We start from the raw sequence: 21,765 nt of genomic DNA, 5'->3' as shown, positions 1-21,765 counted from the left end.
GTTATTGGTGGCAGTAGTTTAACTAAGGAAGCTATGATGGCGTACTAATTTTATATTAGTTCTTTGACAGTGATATCATCATTTCAGATTTCAAGTTTGAGAAAGCAAATTTATTCAACAACTTTATGCTAGAAAGTTATTTTAATTTGACGTCATGTAATTTCTTAGGTTTGGTTCTACTATTCATGTTAAGCAGTGTGGTTCTGCTATGCTATTTATCGAATAATATAAAATAGTGCTTCTAGCATTTACGTGTTGTAGGCGCAGTTCGTTATAAAGCGTGGTTCTGTTACAGTGAAACCCTTAATAACGAGTACATGAAAGAATTCATCAAATGTCGTATTCTTCACTTTCTGATAATTGAATGTCGCAGATATTTAGTTTTTTTTAATTAAATGATTATATGGAACCCTTTAAAACTGTTCCCGCATATTCACGGCTATTTATTTATTTTCGCAAATACTGAAATTTACGTAATATAGTGTAAAACTCATTGAAAAATTGTCAAGACGACATTTGATAAATTCTTCCGATGTATTCGTTATTAAGGGTTTCACTGTATGCTATTTATCGTAGCATTTTCGTGTTCTAGGCGCAGTTCTTAATAGACCCAGTGCTTGACCGACCGTAAGTACTTTTCTTTAGTTTGTTTGTTATTGGTGGGTTAAACTGACGTACAGACCAGACCCATGTAACAGTTAGTTTTAACTCAGAAATGAACGTTCAATTCAGTTATGAGTTGAAACTGAGAAACTGAATGGGGTTTTACTGTTTTTAAATAGAAGAACTTCCCGTAAACCTTTAAAAACACCCGTTTGCTAACGGTGCAGTTCTTTAATGTAAATTTTTTCGGTGTGTTTTAATAAGTTTAAGTTCTGACATGTTTCTACTTTCCAAGTAATACCAATGTAAGCATAGAAGCAAAAAGTATTATAAGTTTTTTTCAAATATTTGTCTCAAGCATTTTTCCCTGATTGAAGAAGTGTAGAAGAGTGTTTTGTGATACAAGAAGTGTAATTGAACAGTAATTTATAAAGCAGCAAAAAAGATTACTTAAAGAGCCTGTGGACGTAATTTCAGCTGACCCTCTATGTAAAGAGATTCGGTCCGATACAAAAACAATATACCTTTAACCTTTAATTTTTCTATCTCGTGGTTTATAACAACAATATCAGTTGGACAGGAGTTCTTTAATTCTAGAGAGATCCTTTAACATATATTTTATAAAGTCGTAAAACAATATTTAATTTTTAAATCATTCTGAAAACCTCAGCGTACTTTTATATTTCCAACTAGACATAAAAAGAAGAGGTTTTATGGATTTATAAATTATATTCAGCGAAACTTGTCTTTAACATTAACAGCCAGAAGTTTACTGTTTTTCTTTTCAGAATAATTTTGAAATCTTTTGTTGAAACGAGAAGAAAAAGTTAATGTTTTGCTTGCATAACAATACTTTGCAAACTCTCTCTTTCTAGAATAAAGTTTAAGAATGATATGCTAATTATAAACTTTAAATAATTATTATTCTAAAAATTATCTATGGTAAATATGAATTCACTATCCTCAACGCTAAAGCACTTTATATTGGTCGACATTAAAGACTTTGCGGTTGCATTACATTTACAACACAAAATTAATTAATTACTCTGCAAAACCGCAATGCCATTAACAAGTCAAAATCAAAAAATAAAATATGTAACATAGAGCTGAAGAAAACTCATCCTTACTCCGTACTGTAGATCCCACCTAGAGCCAAGGATACGGACTGACAGAGAAGAGAAGAGAACTCAACCTCGTGGAGACATCTTTAACCCAACCTAACCTCGGTTCTTTCCTCGTTCTTAAACCCATCCCTGCACTCCCCTCATCCAATCCTGATACTTTTTTTCCCTCGTTTTTTGGTCTTCTTATTGGGGTAGACAATCCTCTTTTCTATTTTTATTTATCTCTTCTTTATCCGCATATTTTATGAACTTTCACTTCCTCAAATTCTTTAAATTGGACACAACATTTCTCCTTTAATTCTGGCTCCCAGCTTTTCTATTTTAATCCTCCTTTTAACATCATGGTTATCTTTTTCCAGATATTTTCATCAAGCTGAAATTTATATGTGTATAGAAGTGTCCAGAATCCCGCCAAAATATGAGTATACACTTTACAACACAGCAATTTAAACTGTCATGAAATAGTTCTGTAACTATAGGCCCGGGCTCACTTTAAAGTGTTGACAGGCTTTATCTCTTGGGCTTTAAAGGGCTTGTTTCTAAATTTAGCTTTAAAGGAATAATCTTCAAAATTCTAATTAGATTCAAGTCAGAATGTGAATACTTTAATTCATAATAGCCAGAGCCTAAAACTTAAGACAGTGTATCGTTATAAAAACCAGTTTTGTAACCCGGGTATCACGAATGGGGTTAGACAGTTTCGTGGATTTCAATATTTTTGTAATGAAATATGAATTTATTTAGTTTCTTCATGTTCTCTATTATTTTTGAATCGCTTAAATCAAAATCTACAAAAATGTTAAGACCCCAAACAGGAAACTCGAGAGTTTCGTTCAACGATACTCTTTTAAATTTTGGGCTCAGGGGTGATATACAGAAACCTTTCCAGGGGGCTCGGCACCCATTGGGACCTGAAACCCCCTTAGAAATCTTAGATTTCATAATTCAGAGGGGGTGCTGAGCCCCCATAGTCCCCCCTCCCTTCTTTATTAGACTTTGATTATAGCTCAGTTAATGTGCACTGGGTTTAATTATCATTTAGCGGGAGAAATGTAAACACTACAGCAGTACACAATCACAAACATACATTCTTAAACTTTCCTGATGTAAATATTTCTTGAATGGGAAAACTTTTTCTAGAAAAAAAATACGATAGTAAAAGATGTCTTTTACATTTTTATTTTTACCAAAAAAATCATTTTTATGAAATGTTTATTAATATATTTTTTTTCAAAATTACCACTTTTTAATGTGTCTCTTAAATGTTAATAAATGGTTAGCTGGCCCAAATAATATTCTATTTACAAAACTTTGTATTTGTATGCAGTACTGGTATATTTATCTCTGAACACCCATTAAATGTTAAGCTAAAGGCCTGCAATGTAAAGAAATCTTTCTCTCCAAAGATAAATTATTATTTCCAGCTCAGAATTAAATTATTACCACGGAGTTAGTGTTTTTACTGTAATATATAAAATATTCAGAATTAGTATAATTATGTATATAGGTCGGTTTACATCTTGTTGGGTATTTTTTGTAAAGGTCGGTTTACAGTTTGTCAGGTAATTGTAGATCTAAAAACTGGATTAAAAATGTGTTGATATAAATTAATACATTAAGGTCGGATTACAATTTGTCAGATAATTGTAGATCTAAAAACTGGTTTACAAATGTGTTGGTATATCTAAATACATTAAGGTCGGTTTACAATTTGTCAGATAATTGTAGATCTAAAAACTGGTTTACAAATGTGTTGGTATATCTAAATACATGAAGGTCGGTTTACAAATGTCTGGGTATATCTAAATACATTAAGGTCGGTTTGCAATTTGTTTGGTATATCCATATATGTCGGTAGGGCCAGGGGCAGATTTTGAGCATTTGTTTGCTGTAAAATTGAGAATTCAATCTAAATCTAAACATTCAAACTTTTTTTTTATTGGGGATGAATCAGATTATGAATAAGATAATACTTTGTAGTGATAATTTGTCAGTTCCGATTGAATATCAAAGGTTGCAAAGATATAGAATTTATATAGAGAATCAGAATTTGTGGTAAACATTCATTCCTTTGAAGGGTCAAGAGGCTGAAATATTTTTAAATGGAGAAAAAAAAGTGTATGAAATATATTTTAACTATTCATTTTCGGATAAACATTTCAAACTGCTTAGAAAAAAAACTTGGTGCTCCACAGTTTTCAAAATACATTTCAATATATTGAATAAACTTAACAATTCTTTAGGTGTCATGGTAAGATTTTACTTTGTTTTATAAAATGATCTTACAGAATCTTTTGATAGCCTTAAAAAATCCCAATCTTTCTAAAAGAATCTAATTATCGTCCTAGTTTCGAACCCTCTTATCATGTGTTCCAATATCATTGTATTATTTTTGGTTGACAGAATTTAATTTCACTCACTTTGCATAATTTAGTTTAAATTCCTGAATAGAAAGTTCATTTTATTTCCTATCCCTGCTCAGTTCTCATTCACGGGATTTTCTATCAAATAGATGTCCCAAGAAGACGTGAGAATGTATTAATATTGAGCTGAAACAAATTTACTTTAATGTTATGTAGAGATAAGGATATATCCAACATTGGTCCCTGGGGCAACATTATATACAGGAGAAGTTACACAAACAAACACAAACACAGATAAACACGATACTGTGATACGGTGTAAAGTGTACGGTACAACGATGTAATGTGTACGGTGATCTGGTATACAGTGTACAGTGATACGGTGTAAGTGTACGGTCAACAGGTGTAATGTGTACTGTGATACGGTGTAATGTGCATGGTGATACGGTGTAATGTGTACGGTGATATGGTGTACAGTTTATGATGATAATGATGTAATGTGTACTGTGACACGGTGTAATGTGTACGGTAATTTGGTGTAATGTATACAGTAATTCAGTGTAATGTGTACGGTGATACAGTGTAATGTGCACGGTGATACAGTGTAATGTGTACAATGATACGGTGTAATGTATACAGTGGTACAGTGTAATGTGTACAGTGTACGGCGAAACGGTGTACAGTGTACGGTGATCCGGTGGCTTTTTCATACTTGTGCGTAAAATAAAAACTAATGGAGCTACGAGATCACAAAGTCGTACTGGTACATACATTTGACCTTTTCCTTCCGCCTATATAGTTTACAATGGCACGGAGATAATAGAGCATTCAGAAGTACACATATCATTAATAAATAGCCAGCATAAATTTGAATCAGCGTTATTATAAAAGATTTTTAGAATTCAAGAATTGAGCAGAAGGGTATCTAACATTTTCAAACATTTTATAAAAAATGTTATAGTTTAAGGTTTTATCAAGATTTACAGTGTGTTGTAAAGAAAAGACATAAATATTTAGGAACACATATTCTATGGTTTGCAGATCCTAAACAAAACCAATATCAGATTTTACACTTTTCAATAAAAAATTAAAGACTAGTGGACGGAAACACAAACGTGTGCAGGGCAAACGTAGAACATGCCAAACGTTGGACAGGACAAATGTAGAATAGGACAAAGGTAAGATTGGACAAACGTAGGAAAGAATAAGTATACGACAGACAAACGTAGGACATGGACAAGCGGAGAACAGGACAAACGTAGGAACGTGGAACAGACAAACATAGGACGGGACAAAAGTATTGCAGGACCAACGGTGGACAAGGACAAACAAAGGATATAAACAAACTCAGACAGAGACTATCTCTACTTCTTTTCAACCTGATGGCATAAACCTGTGATATTTCTCTAATATTAATTGATCTGACAGGTATCAAGGGTGTAATGCAAGGAAAGTTAATTGCTGTCATGTATATTCTGCGTACATATTGAAACCAGTTCTCATTGGGCATAGATGCCTCAGTGTTCGTTTAGTATCCGAGGAGGTTAAAAGCATTAAATTTTGATAATTTTGATAATTCACATAATAGTTTCCTATGACCAGAATATTTCATTGATTTTTTATGTGAAAGATGGATCCCATGTCAGGCTTCGACATCCGTCTTGTGTTTACATTAGCGCCCAGAGAGAGTACACTGCAGTACAAAAGATGTGTACACATCTATAATAACTTTCCTTGCATTACATCCTTGCTATGTATAATGTATATATATATAATATTTTAGAATTACATTTATTGCTTCTAATTGTAAATACATGATGAATAACGAGTGAAAGAGGAAGTTGAGTAGGACTTCTCTGGTTCCAGAACCCGACACTACTGATTTGCAGATTTCATAATCCTCGTTCGGGGATTTCTTCCTTTGCAATATGTATATTTGATTGCAAAGTAATAAAGATTAGAAAACCCGTGTTTGTTCCATCAAATCTGCTCTTTATGTTTTCTTCATTTCTACACGTCTATCATTCTCATACGTTTGTCTCGGCTCACGTTTATCCTTGGCCCTTGTTTGTCCTGCCCTACGTTTGTGCTCTGCCCAATGCCTATGTTTGTCTAGCTGTCTATAATTTGTCCTGTCCTACGTCTATCTGTCCCCCTTCTGTCCTAATATTCGTATGTCTGTCCTGTCCTATTTTGTCTTATAGTCCTGGGAGATCATCATGAACTTGCGTCAGAGATGAAAGGAATTGTTGACAAAACATTTTATTTCTGAAAATTGTATATTTTATCTTTATAAAATAAAATAAACAATCATCATATGTTGCTCTCTCATCACAGTTCAACACAAATTTTGACAATAAATTGGTTTAAAACAGTGGAATATATTTTGACTAACCTTCCTAAATGCCCAGGAATAATATTTTCTTTAAATTAAACATTTATCAGAGCAGTTCCTCTTATAAACCCCAGAAAATATGATGTATACCAAAATGATGTGATATTTAAAGCGTTATTTTAGGAATTTATAAGATTAAAACTTAAAATGTTACTTTTGTAGAAGACCCTATAAACCAACTGCCACCCTATAGTAAATGTACATACATAATATAAAACAGTTTGGGAACCCAGCTTTGCTTGGAAACTAAACTTTCGCTTTAAAAGTCAATCCGCTGAACCTAGAATTGAGAAACCAAGGTAAAAATATTTCCGTAGTTCTATCGAGGTCCATAATCAAAATTTAAAGCAAATCTGTCAAGTGGTCAAGTAATAATCAGGCACACAAACAGACAAACAGACAAACAGAGATTACGACTTTATAAATATAAATATGCCTGACCACTGTATATACATGTAACCACAAAACTTGTGTTTTGATAGTTTAAAGGGACTGTAAACATAAAAAATCAGGTAACTCACCATTTCCGATTCACGATGGTACCTTGTAGACTGCAAACCTCTATATTGAGTAACAATGAGGATTTTAATTGATTTTCTTTATTTTCTTGGAGGATAAACGAGTAATTCACGTTAGTAGGAAACCCATAGTTAAAAATAGTCAATTTCTAGTTAGAAAATTCAGGCTATCTCATTTATTTTTATCAGACTCAGGGTACTATTGTAAATCAAACATGACAATTAACAAATGGGAGGGGCACTTTCAATTACCTCTCCACACCCTTTAATAAGTGTTAACGGCTAGACTGGGTATTGTTATAAAATCAGTAAAAGATTGAAGTCATAAAAGCAATTTCAATTATCAGATTAAATTGATAACAACAGTGAGTAAAATGCTTAATGAGTCCTATATATTTCTCCAGTTGAACATAAATAATTAACATAATGTCTATAAAGCATTTAACACGGAAAGCAAAGCTGACAGTTGTCGGGAAACTAAAATATTCTATAAAATATTCAAAAAATTTATAAAAAATTTATAAAAAATTTATAAAATATTTTAATTTGAATTACAAAATAATCCGCTCAAAACTTTTTCTCGAAAAAATACTAAAAAAAACGCTCTGTATTCGAAAATTCTCGACATAAAATTCAACCAACCTAATACTATGTTTCAGTTAAGTTTCAAATTTTCGACGTGCACATCACTGGAAACCCTAAATTTTGTAAGAAGAAAAAACATTTTCTTAAATTTTATTTGCAAAACATTTTTGTGCTCAAAGCTTGATTGGTGATACATTGATATTGATATTGTCGATCAGCTTGATCAACAGTCATTTACGAAAAGAAAATAATATAGTGAGATATTTATTAATATCATTTTCTTATACTTCTTTAAACTCAATCCTCGCCACCAGATGTGCCAGGACGGTTTTCGTCCTCATCTGTAAAAAAGATCAAATGATATCAGAAAATTTTATTTATTGCTTTCATATGCTGAATATTTATATAAAGTTACACTGATTTCATATTTTTAAACCTGAAAAAGTGCGATATCATTAAATTTAAAAAAATCAAATTAATTGCCATGAATATAAGGCTTATGATTACTGACCCTCCATGGTGAATCCGTCCAATATCTTGCTGATGTTTGCCTTTCTCTTGGACTTGGACTTCTCCATGCTCTCTAGCTTGATCAGCACAGCATCAATCTTAGAGACAATGCTACCAATAACTCCTTCCATTCTGTCTACCCGCTTGGTCAGCCTAGGAATTTATAAAATGCTTGGTTAGTAATGTTTTAAATCATTTCAGGTATTTATTTTTAGAACATACATTCCAAACTCTTCATGGTTGATTGTTCCGACCGAAGCTGTGGTTGGTCTTGATCTGGCAGATTTAGCAGATCTTATTTGCCTGGCTTCCTTTCCAGACTTGGGTCTCGCCTGGAATATATTCAAACTATTGGAATCTGTTTAACAAAAGATTTCTATTTCAACTACCTCAGTATCAAGAGTATCATTGTCTAGATCATTAATGATCTGCATCCCTTCGTCCCAGGAGAAAATTCCATCTCCATCAACATCATACTTTGCAAAGAACATTTCTATCTCCATATCAGAGAAGTTGCACCTAGCAAACATTAGTTAAAGAGACTGTAGGAGTATTTTCAAATAACTCCCCATTTGCACCGTAGCCCGTAGCAAATCCTATCAAAACAATACCCATTAAACCTGCTTATGATCTATGATGGAAAATTCCACATTTTTCCGGCTGGAAATTGAGCTTCTGTAAACTGGAGGTTTACAGAGGTCTACAGAGTACTCTGCATGCCAATGAATACTCGAGTTATCCCGCAATCAATTTCCAACTAAAATTAAAGAATTATCCTTCAATGAGCATCAGACAGTCATGTTGTGAATTGGACATGCCAATTAATAAAGGGAGAGCTACTTGAAGTTCATTTCCTTTAAGATAAGGTACCACAGTAGATCAGTAAAATTTACTTCGACACTTACTTTTTCAAGTTCTGCCTCACTTCTTCATACGTTACTTGGCCATCAGCGTTTGCAAGTTTCAGAGCATTTTCGATATCAATCAGTTTATTACGGAGCCCAACTTTGCCAAGCATATTGTTGTATCCTCTCTTCATATAGTCTCCCAGTTCAAACTCATTCCGTTGAGCGGCGATTTCTGCTTTTACCTCACTATAGGTATCATTGATGATTGCCAAGAACATGTTTAGGAGAACAAAGAAGACAAAGAATACGTAGCATAAGAAGAAGATAGGTCCAAGAATTCGATTAGCCTTCTCCATAGAATTGAAATCAAAGTCTCCAAGAATTGTTCTGAGCAGGGTAAAAATGGCTGAATCAAATGTGCTGTAATCTCCAACTTGAGTTCCAAACAGTAGGTATCCCAGCTGGGCGAATGCAAAGAATACAATGAAGAACATAACGCCGAATCCCATGATGTCCCCGGCACATCTTGACAGGGTGCTGGCCAGCTGGGTCATCGTCTTGTTAAACGAAATATACTTAAAGAGTTTAACCCAGGAGAAAAAGACACAGATAGCAACAAATGATTTAAACATCTGAGAAGCATTACCAAGGGATTGGAAATCTGCAAAGACATCAGGCTCAGAGAGAAGAGCTTTGAGTTCTACTTCAACAGAGAAGTAAGTATATATATTCAAACACTGATTGATAAGAGAAAGGATTACAACCACTATATCTAAATTGTTCCAAAGTCCAGTAAAGTAAGCGCATCTTAGTTTATATATCTCTAATATTTCCTCAACAATATAGTAGAAAATAAACATGATGTAAATGAACTCGCAGGCCATGATGAAATAATCATATGAGTTTACATATCTCAGGAGCTTGACGGTTTTATAAGTTGCGCTGGGAAGAATCCCTCCTGTAGCTGGAAACTCAAACAAGAAGTTTACAACGCAGAACAGGTTTATGTTGGCATTGTAAACAGTAAAATCAATCATGACAGCTCGGGTTCCACGGTTAATCCATAGATTCTCCTTCAGCTCGTGAACAATTGCTTGAGACTCGTTACGCACTGAATGCAGATTTTGAAATGCACCATTTCCAGAATATGTTCCAACCTAGAACAAATAGTGAAATGTATATTTCCAGAATATGTTCCAACCTAGAACAAATATTGAAATATATATTTCCAGAATATGTTCCAACCTAGAACAAATACTGAAATATATATTTCCAGAATATGTTCCAACCTAGAACAAATATTGAAATATATATTTCCTGAATATGTTCCAACCTAGAACAAATATTGAAATATATATTTCCAGAATATGTTCCAACCTAGAACAAATATTGAAATATATATTTCCTGAATATGTTCCAATCTAGAAAAAATATTGAAATTTATATTTTCTGAATATGTTCTAACCTAGAACAAATATTGAAATATATATTTCCTGAATATGTCCCAACCTAGAACAGATACTGAAATATATATTTCCTGAATATGTTCAAACCTAGAACAAATATTTAAATATATATTTCCTGAATATGTTCAAACCTAGAGCAACTACTGAAATATATATTTCCAGAATATGTTCAAACCTAGAACCAATACTGAAATGTATATTTCCAGAATATGTTCCAACCTAGATTGTTCAAACCTAGAACAAATACTAAAATATATATTTCCAGAATATATGTTCCAACCTAGAACAAATACTGAAATATATATTTCCAGAATATGTTCTAACCTAGAACAAATACTGAAATATATATTTCCAGAATATGTTCCAACCTAGAACAAATACTGAAATATATATTTCCAGATATGTTCCAACCTAGAACAAATACTGAAATATATATTTCCAGAATATGTTCAAACCTAGAACAAATACTGAAATATATATTTCCAGAATATATGTTCAAACCTAGAACAAATACTGTAATATATATTTCCAGAATATATGTTCAAACCTAGAACAAATACTAAAATATATATTTCCAGAATATATGTTCCAACCTAGAACAAATACTGAAATATATATTTCCAGAATATGGTTCATCATGGTGAAATCAGCTTAAGGGGAAAAATCCAAACATTTTATTCATGATTTAGCTTCCAGCAAATGTAATTTAAAGTAACATTTTATTTATTCAAATGTAAATAAATTATCAGTGACATGTTCGATTTAAACCTTTTTTCTGAGAAAAGAATAATTTTTTATCCCAAAATTGATAATTTTTCAATTGCAGTTCTTGCGCAGGAAAACAGAATAACATTTTCAGAAATGGAATTTAAAGATTTGAGCGGCGGTTTAAATCCGCCAAAACCTGGTTTAAAGTAAGCGCCGGCTTAAATCTTGAAACATTTGATACAAATTTAAGCGGAAGCAACCATATTTAAGCCGCGGCTTAAATTTAAACCGCCTCTCAAATTCTTTAAATTCGGCCACAGAAAAAAAAACTTTTCCAGAAGGAAACAGGTGTCTTCCAAACTTTTGCTTAGGTTTTAACGGTACTATTGTTAATCAGACATGCCAATCTGAAAATGAGAGTGAATTGAAAGACTTTCTTCTATTTCCTTATCTGACGCCTTTTTTGGTATTTTCCATAAATAACAAAATGTAATTTATACAAGATAAACATTTTTGGTGATATCATTAAATTAGTCATTTTACTCAATGCAAAGCATGTTTAGCACTAAATGGACAGTATTAAGACTAATGCTTGGTTTACCTTTCCAGTAATTGAGAAATCTACCACATCCATCTGTTCTGCAGTGCTATATGACCAGGCAGTTATTGAAGTATGTTGCCTAGAATAATAGATTATGAAAATCAACCATGTTTATAATAAAGGTAGTTATTGAAGTATGTTGCCTAGAATAATAGATTATGAAAATCAACCATGTTTATTATAAAGGTAGTTATTGAAGTATGTTGCCTAGAATAATAGATTATGAAAATCAACCATGTTTATTATAAAGACAGTTATTAAAGTATGTAGCCTAGAATAATAGATTATGAAAATCACCATGTTTATTATAAAGACAGTTATTGAAGTATGTTGCCTAGAATAATAGATTATGAAAATCAAAAATGTTTATTATAAAGGTAGTTATTGAAGTATGTTGCCTAGAATAATAGATTAAAAAATCAACCATGTTTATTATAAATCAGCAATTTTCCCAAAGTAACATTTGATTTTACAAGAGTCAACTGTTTATGATTTATATGTTGAAGAATTTAATAATGATGACACTACTATTTAAATTACGTAATGCAATATTTAATAAGTATTTCTTTACATCTCTTTGTATATCTAAACATTTTCTGGACAAAATTACACTTTTCATGTAAGCATTTCTGTTTGTATATCTTTGTTTGTAAGTTATTCTATGCGATAATAATAAGATCAAACTTTAATTAGAAAGTATTTGTAACCCAGACAACGTCTAGGTACAGTGATAACCAAAAAACTCTGAAATATGAAGACGACTTCTAGAGTTTTCTGATTATCCCTCCATGGTATAAAGAAGTATACCTGTAAGCAGGAAAGAAGTCAGCAGTATCCTCTACATCTGGTGAGTATGGAGCCCAGCAGTTCCGGATGGAGTTCTGAAAATCAGGATGGATTTCACAAGACTGGTTTTGAACTCTCAGTTGCCGAATCCTGAATACAAGAGTATCATCAAATTTTGAAAGTTAAACTATTTACCGCCTTTTGACCAACATTACCAATTTATGATTCCACCAACAGAGGGAGGTTAATTTACTGCGTTCTGGATGTTTTGTAGACAAAATTGGTCTTTGGTAAAGTAAACTTAACTTCCCTGTAAAGTGATTGTAAAAATTTAAAAGAAATTGACTGGATTATTTTAAGTGATCTACCATCTAACATACTCGATCTTCTTTATGCCTTTTTCTGATCAAAAATATGGAAATGCCCCTTTTTGAATTTTTTTAATTGATTTCATTTGCGGTTTGCTCTAAATACGTCACTTGCAGAGTTATACAGCAGAGGCAAGAAAGTAAATTTACAAAATGTATCTTGTCTTTCAAATAAAAACGTAGATAAATTCCTTTTTGTTACTCAGATAAATGTTTAAGGGAATATATCGAGCATGTAGCTTTTCAGTTGAAGTTTATTTGAAATTTCACAAACAGTCTCTTTTTCAGTCTAAAAAGAACAAGTGGACAATCCCATTGTACCCCTAGCTCCGTCCCATTGTACCCCTAGCTCCGTTCTCATAAAAAATAATCTTTTGTTTATTGTTATTATTTTCTTGTAAACCATTTTTTAAATGTAATAAAAACAGGACCTGGATCTGTTAAAAAAAGAGAAAATAAATAGTTTGAAAATACCAAATATAAAATGTATTTGGATAATACTAAAATGCTTGTGTTTGAAGAAGTTTATGTGTTTCAATTGTTAAATTATTAAAAGTCATCATATTTCTAATGATAATGCAAAAAATAGTTCAAATAACCAAAAACCAAACATTTTTACAAAATGTAAATGTTGCAACAAATTATTTGGTTCAAAAGAACACAAAAATATTCTATATAACCCAATATAAAATTGTTTAGCAAGGTATTTCCTTTTTTGTCATTATCGTTTTTTTTTATCTTATAAAAAAGCACAGCTTCCACTTACAAGTAAACTAAATTTGATTTTTTTTTTAAATTAGCAAAAACTGAAATTATTGAAGGCAATGACATCATGTCTGTTACTTACTGTATGATAAGTTCAAAAGCCCATATAGTTCAAATGACAATTATATTCCTTGTCATATGTAACCTGCAGGTTTAAATACGTGATTTAACATCAATTAATTGACCAAAAAAATTAACAGTGTTGGGGTGGAATTTAATGTTCTTGCACAAAAATAAAATTCAGGCCAAAATTTAATTTTCAAGATGGTTAAAAAATGAATATATGCTATCACATGGTTTAGCCAAATGTTACCTTGCTAAGCCTAGAAGCCGGTTTTCAAAGAGTACATTTCTATCAGCTGGTGCAACCGGACACGGTCCCGCGCTTTCCTCTCCCCCAGGGCAGATGTACTGTCTACAAAACCAGTTTAGTCAGAACACGTGGTGTTAAAAGTAAATTGATTAATCAGAGAGAAATTGTAAAGTTATAAGAAAAGAAAAATTAACAATATGAGAAAAATGCACCAGGACTAAATTACTTGAACAATGTTCACTAAGGTTAACTACTTCTCTTTGACTTGAAACGATACAACAACAAAAAGTGTTTAAACATAGTCTACAAATTACAAATACATTCTTACTATTCATTAAATTTAGTATTTAGCAGTACTATTACACGAAAGATTTTTTTAAATGTCAAATTTTTAACTACGCTTCAAATTTTAGCAGCCAATATTATGATTTATTGATTTGTTTTTGAAATGTGATAAGGATGTATTTATGTTTTCTTTTCCATTTGTATATTCCCAACTAAAGGTGTCAGATATAAAACATTTAATTAAGATATGTCAAGTCCAGATGTGTACACTGTAATCTTTACAAATAAAAACAATTTATGTACTTGTTTCCAGAAATGTATCGCGGGATGTAAATCTATGAAAAGTATGTAAATGCGTGTTAATTAGGTTTATATATTATATTTTCTATAGAAACAGATTTGTTCATAATTATATTAATGATGTAAGACCACAATGGATCAAAGCATTCCTTCTGCACCAATAATATATTTGTAATTTCTTATCTTGCTGAAGAAGAAAATACATAAAATGTATATTTAAAATAAAAATACATAAATTGTGATATTTAAACAATGTTGAATTGAGATGAAAGGGGCATTTAACTTTGGATAATGTTATGGAAAAAATAATGTACAAACAATTTTTTTGTGACATAAATGATGATAAAGAAAAAGGTATATGACCTGTTATCCCCTGAATTATACCAGTATTCCCAATGTATTCCATCCAGAAACTGGCCTTCCATCCACACCCAGAAATCGTCAATGCTTTCAACCTAAAAGATAATCTTAACATTAAGATGATTGTTCAGTTGTAGGATACATTAACTATTTATTAGTAGATTCTATTTATATTTATACAGGGTTACGAGGGTTACAGACATCGAAACGTCCAACCTAAAAAATTTGTGATTTTATTAAAATAAAGTATTGAATAAAGATCTTTGAATTCTTTCTATCTCTCTGTTTTTAAGAAAAGTTGAATTTATATTTCATTTTATTAATGACTTTTACAATAGTTCTACTTAACTATTTCATTTGTGTGAAGTTAAAAATATATTCTTATTTTAACAAAGAAGACGACAATAAACGGAAATGTTTAAGTCATGTGTCTATATTGTTACAGATTCAACAGATGATAGTTTAGCAAGTATACACGGACTCAGAACTTATATTTCTGTATAATAAAGCTTTTCGCTCATATATATATGAATATATATATATATGTAAGAAAGTCCCGGGAAAAAAAGTTTCTGGAAAAAAAAACCTGGGAAAAAAACTTTGGAAAAAAGTCCGAATTTTCTCAAGTCCTTGGAAAAATATCACTGGAAATAAAGTCCTGTGTTTTGGATTCCTGGGACTTTTCCTAACAATAGTATGGGGGCTGCCAATAAAGTCTCAGGAAATAAGATCTCAGGAAGAAAAGTCCGGAAGAAAATAAATCTGAGGAAAAGAAAAACCTAGAAAAAAAGTCCTAACTCTCGGGAAATATGAACTCAATAAGAAAAAAAGTCCTAAGAAAAGTTGTGTATAAAATCCCCCGTACAAGTGCACTATGTACATCATATACAGGGCCAGTTTTATATTCTTAAGTAATTTGAAAAAGAAAATGCTAACTAAACTCGTGATAAATATATACAAGTGTAATAAATATAATTTGAGAAGTTTTCATAAAAAGGACTTTTTTTCCATATCGATTATATATATAGCCAGGGGTGTTTAAATATTAAGCCCCTGAAACCCTACGATTATTGATAGGATGTTTACAACCAGGACTTTTTTGTGAATCATGCATTTTCACTTGTTAGAGGACTTTTTTTCCGAGGAACTTTTTTGCATAAAATTATACTGGAGTCAGAAAAAAAGTCCTAGAAAATAAAGTCTCGATTGGCAGGATTTTAATTCCGGAGACTTTTTAATAAAAGGGCTTTTTTCCACAGGACTTTTTTAGTGTGAAATTTTAGGAATTTATTTTCGGAAACTTTTTTCCAAGGACTTTTTTGGCGGTTACCTGTATGAATATATATTTGTATGTATGTACATGTATGTCAGCTATATTTGAATATTTTTTTCGAAATTCAATTTTATTTTATTCCACGGGCAACGCCGGGCACTTCAGGTAGTTTTCAAAATGTATACAATGTATTTTCATTTAAAATTGAGATTTAGCATTGTCAAATTATATCCATATTAGGACTCAGATCTTTTAAAATTGACACAAATTTTTTAAAACAGACTCATACTTCTTAAATAAAAATCTATACAGATTTCGAAAATGTCCATAAATTTTGATATCGAACTATATCAAGAGACCTATAGTAAGTACCAAAAAGATCGTTTTTTGTGACACCCTGTATATTTACTCATAAATGTTGTACCTGGGGTTGATCTGCGAATAGGTTCGTCATAACTTGAGTATAGTAGAAGTGAGTTGGTGAAGTCATTCCAAATGTAACTGAAACATTACATTCTTATTTTTGCATTAAAATTGTCAAATTATAGGTATTGTTGCATTAAACATTCATAAATCCTACCTAAGCTTGATTTGCTAAATTGAAAAAAAAATTAAATTTTAAGATTAAAATCTATCATGTAATCTGGAAGATAATTTTGTAAATTCGTGATACATAATAAGTTAAAGGAATAGTTTCCAATTTTCGTCTTTGAAGTTAAGATTGGCTTAGTTGTGTTCCCATTTAAAAAATATTTTTTGGTATTATGTGATATATTCGAAAACGTGAACAATCCCTTTAAAGGGAGTGTTCGCGAAAAATGAAAGGGGGTATAGGCTTACGGCGATAAATAACCGCTTCTGATCGCTACTAATCTTACTTCTATCCTATCTGTTGCGTCTATATAGAGAAAACTCCCTTTAAGCTATGCAAACCTATGGATATCACAGTACAATCCCTTTAAACTATACAAACCTATGGTTAGCACAGTAAACAATACCTTTAACCTATACCAACCTATGGATAGCACAGCACAGTCCCTTTAAATTATACCAACCTATGGATAACACAGTACAGTCCCACTAAACTATACCAACCTATGGATACCACAGTACAGTCCCTTTAAACTATACCAACCTATGGATATCACAGTACAGTCCCTCTAAACTATACCAACCTATGGATAGCACAGTACAGTTCCTCTAAACTATACCAACCTATGGATAGCACAGTACAGTCCCTCTAAACTAAACCAACCTATGGATAGCACAGTACAGTCCCTCTAAACTATACCAACCTATGGATAGCACAGTACAGTCCCTCTAAACTAAACCAACCTATGGATAGCACAGTACAGTCCCTCTAAACTATACCAACCTATTGATAGCACAATACAGTCCCTCTAAACTATACCAACCTATGGATAGCACAGTACAGTCCCTCTAAACTATACCCACCTATGGATAACACAGTACAGTCCCTCTAAACTAAACCAACCTATGGATAGCACAGTAAGGAATAGTATATAGACTACAAGTTCTCTGATAGTTGTTCGAACAAATATCTCTCTATCCTCGTTCACAGACATTTCTCGGGTTGACCACATTCCTCCAACGCAATGAGAGAAACTAAACAAGAAATATATAATTTCCCCTAACGCAAAATGTCTTTAGGATTTAAATTTCTCAGAAAAAGCAACAACTATGGTTTTGCTGATTCTAGAAACATTTGAAGTCTTTTATTGCGTAATTATTATAGTATGTTAGCCGGCATGCATCTGGCATGCTCATTGCTCATTGCTCATTGCTCACCCTCAATTTCAATTGAGATTAAAAATAGATTTCTGATAGATTCTGATATTTCACACTTTGTTTATTTGATCTAACATAATTCATAATTTGAAATATATAAGGTCTACTAAGGTCTATTAAGTTGCCTAGTTATAAGGATTGTAAAATTTAATTTTGTGGAAAAGACTCAAAACCTTTGTCAGTAGTTTTTGCGATTTTTATCTCACTTTAAGGCATTGAGCCATATAAAAATGAAAATGACATATTTTTGACGCAATATTTCGTAACTTTTTCTTTTCGTATATAACACAATTTCCGCTATTACTACAGAATAATAAATAAAAAATGGATTAAAATATAAAGTGTAGTGTACAATATAACATTATACTTTAGCGTTGTTTTATCTCACAAAGGACAAGACTTGAGACCATGATTTGAAGAAAAATCTGCCTTGTGCATTGTTATATCTAATCTTGGAAAGACTAAAAAGCTAAAAAGGTGGCATAAAAGAGTAATATTTTATATCTACACTAATTCCAACCTTTAGATTAGACTGAATAAAACCTTATCACTAAAGTCTGATTTCTTGTGGATATCTCTGTATTTTAGATTTCGTGTTACCTATGCCAGCATCCTTTCTCAGGTTCATCTACTCCTATCAGCAGAAAATCATCATCATCGTTAATAGCACTTCGAGGAGTAGAGGCTTCAGTCTCAGATTCATTCCAAGCCTAGATAATGGATGCGCTTAAGGAAAAATCAGTAATGATTACATTTCACATTCTTTGATTTTTAGTTTGAAACTTGATATCGTAGATCTTCGATAAACTACAAGACTGTGGAATAGAAAGAATATAGTTGACTCAAGTTATTATTTCGAATAGTCAAATTAACATAAAGGACATCGATTGTAAACTTTTTATGGACACTTTAAAGATATAAAACGTTGTAAAGATTCATGTATATGAACGTTTTACCTTTGAGCTCTTAGTGCTAATACTTGATGCCGGTCGGCTACTCATTCTGTAATAAACAATTAATAGTATATCTATAGTTCAAAAAATATATCATGTTAAAATATGATTTTTTTTCTTTTTTCTTTTGAAAAGTTTGATTTACGAAGTCAGAGTCTTTTAATTTTCCGACCCATCAAACAATTGGTCGCCACATGTTCATAAATAGAAATCAACAAGTTGTATAATTACCCTGTTGTCGGGCGACTAACATTGAGCCCGGTTGCTGGTCGACTTAATGCCAAACCAGTTGCTGGTCGACTTAATGCCACCCCTGAGGCTGGTCGACTTCCTGCCACCCCTGAGGCTGGTCGACTTCTGTTTGACATCGTGCTTTGAGGTCTACTAGGCTGCAGTCCGGAAACTTACAATAAAAAAGTAAATTCTAATATTTGATAAATCAGATTGATCCAGCATTCTGAACTCTTTTATCAGATTGATCCTTTATTCTGAACTCTTTTATCAGATTGATCCTTTATTCTGAACTCTTTTATCGTCAATTTTATGATTAGAGGATGCAAAACTAGGAAAATACCTGGCCTCGAGGTCCCAGTTCCTGGCCTAGATACAGCTGTAGGTTCTCCACCTTCTAAACAAACCAGAGCTGAACAATTAAGATTTGTGGATATCGAGATCAATGCTTGATCTCCTTTTTTTGTTAATCTTAAGATTATCTTAATTTTTAGTTTGTATTGAAGAAAGTTTCTAAAATTCAATCAATCAGAGTGGTGGAGGCAGAATCCCGAACAACCAATCAGAAGCTGGGGAATATTATAAATTGTCCGCGCCTTTTAATAAGAGAATTTTCATGGGTCGGAATCCAGTAGGGATATCCAAAAAGAGTGAACAGGGTGAATCAAGCAGAAACCAATTTACGGTTGATTTAATGACACCCAATGGATCTCATGGAGAAGCTGTATGTTTATATAAAGTGGGTTTGGAATGGGCTAAAGTATTTTTAACGTCTTTCATTGAAGAATAGGCATTGAAAATTAGTTTCATTTCTCCTAGTACACTTTTGAAGAAGAAACAATAAAGTTTACTAATATGTGTAAAATGTCTAAGTCAGGCAAATTGCAATTCTTGGTATTTATCTATATATATAAAGTAGTGTTCTCTATATGTCCGATCATAACTCAAGAACCCCGAAACCGATTTGCCTCAAATTTTGACTGAAGAACTAAGTAGAACCACGGGAATGTTCGTACCTTGGTTAAAAAGTTCTTATTTGAATATGTTGGCTCTAGTAAAGTAAACTTGGTTAAGCTGGGTTCCCAAGCCATGGTGTTTATATAAAGTAATACTTCTGTTTGGGTGTCTGTTTGTTTGTATGAACGATCATAACTCAGGAACCCCTGACTTATTTGCCAAAAATGTGTATTGGGGAACTACGGGAATATTCTTATTTTGGCCTAGAAATCCAATGTTGAGGAGGTTGACCTTTATAGAGAAAACGTAGTTGTCAGGAAAACCTGGATTTCAACGCTAGTTTATTTAACTCGTTGAACTCGGTGAAACCATGCAAGGGAATGTTCTTACTTGAGTGGGCACTGCGATTTAATGGTCTTTGGTTTAGGGTCAAAACTGGGTTCCTAAACTAGTTTACAATACAAATAAATCCAAATTGGTCTAATACGTCACAATCAGATGTAAACAATACGGCCCCATTCTCGTCTCTACTTTAAAATGAACCAAAATTCGTTCGATCAAAACGAACATTCTGTCTTTTCAAAAGCCTTGAAAAAAGTGCCAGGACGGTATAAAAAAACATCCTGAACTCGTAAAACCATTGAAGCATTAATTTCAGTTTTTTTCAGATAAATAAGATATATGAGGAGAGAAAAATCTATTAAGATTAATTACTTTTTTATTTCCCTCCCTCAAGAAAATGGTCGTTTACTAATCGAATTTATCACGTAACAGGGTTATGGGATCAGTTCAAAATACGGGGCACTTTAATAAAGTTTTACAGCGAGTTTCTGTCTAGACATGGTAGTTGAGCTGAGAATGCAGTATTGTAGAGAAATGTTTTAGGGTTCATTTGAAACCAGGTTGAGAAATTAAATCTTATCATCGAAAATAAGTAATATTATTCAGTTATTGGTTTCTGTAATGTCTCATTTTTCACAAACATTTTCTGTATACATTTCCTGGAATTTTTATTGAAAAGACAACATTTAAAGAATTTGAAGAAATTTGCGAACAGATTCTCAAAATCATCCCTCCAAAATTATCAATCTATGGGGATGTGAAAGATTGAATTTTCGCTAATGCTAAACAAATATGCACCGTAAAAAATTTGATTATAGGTCTCAAATTAATCCTAAAAAATTCTTTACAAAACTGCATTCTCAGCTCAACTACCTTGTCTAGCCAGACACTCTCTTTAAAATAATTGTTCTTCTCTGCTCTGCTTAATATAAATATATATCCATATAATTACTAACTTACCTTCATCAGACATTCTCTGGCTTAATTCTTTCTGAAACTTGTTCTTTATATTTTTTTTACTAATTCATTAGATGTGTAGACTCTTAAAATCTTTAATTCTTCACTTTTCTTCAGGGTTGATCTTTAATTCTTCACTTTTCTTCAGGGTTGACCAAAAGAATTGAGTCTTTGCCACAAGCTCAAATTTTCTCACTCCTATATCTTTGCAGCCTGATGGTGTAAACCTTTTATATTTTAAACTTAGATTATTTTATCCAACAGGATTCACAGTTTGAAATATCTAAGGTCTCCGACATTGGGTTGAAAGATACATGGATTATAAAATCAGTGTTTATGCCAACG

General features: G+C 32.2%; 1 protein-coding gene across 1 annotated transcript; it reads right to left on the bottom strand.

Annotated features, from left to right (window-relative positions):
• Nucleotides 1–7,722: 7,722 nt before the first annotated feature.
• On the bottom strand, nucleotides 7,723–21,500 carry LOC111702029 (polycystic kidney disease 2-like 1 protein). The gene is made up of 16 exons (XM_023473551.1): nucleotides 21,424–21,500; nucleotides 19,508–19,561; nucleotides 19,165–19,336; nucleotides 18,937–18,982; nucleotides 18,581–18,690; nucleotides 17,667–17,797; nucleotides 16,596–16,672; nucleotides 14,902–14,993; nucleotides 13,954–14,055; nucleotides 12,529–12,657; nucleotides 11,722–11,800; nucleotides 9,004–10,103; nucleotides 8,488–8,617; nucleotides 8,321–8,430; nucleotides 8,100–8,251; nucleotides 7,723–7,929 (listed from the first exon to the last, which is right to left on the bottom strand). The coding sequence occupies exons 1-16, from the start codon at nucleotides 21,434–21,436 to the stop codon at nucleotides 7,886–7,888; spliced, it is 2,541 nt and encodes an 846-aa protein (XP_023329319.1). The 5' UTR covers nucleotides 21,437–21,500; the 3' UTR covers nucleotides 7,723–7,885.
• Between the last annotated feature and the right edge of the window lie 265 nt (nucleotides 21,501–21,765).

This window comes from Eurytemora carolleeae, unplaced genomic scaffold (assembly GCF_000591075.1).
Source record: "Eurytemora carolleeae unplaced genomic scaffold, Eaff_2.0 scaffold458, whole genome shotgun sequence".
Taxonomy (NCBI): domain Eukaryota; kingdom Metazoa; phylum Arthropoda; class Copepoda; order Calanoida; family Temoridae; genus Eurytemora; species Eurytemora carolleeae.
The sequence above is the reverse complement of the archived record's forward strand: the minus strand, read 5'-3'. Positions and strand labels throughout refer to the sequence as shown.

Bases quoted from the DNA above. Each gene is read 5' to 3' on its own strand.
- LOC111702029 (XM_023473551.1), bottom strand. The intron at 19,337-19,507 runs GTATTTTCCTAG...TTTTATTGTAAG, and splicing joins AACTGGGACCTCGAGGCCAG to TTTCCGGACTGCAGCCTAGT. The intron at 14,056-14,901 runs GTCATATACCTT...CTGGTTTTGTAG, and splicing joins TATAATTCAGGGGATAACAG to ACAGTACATCTGCCCTGGGG.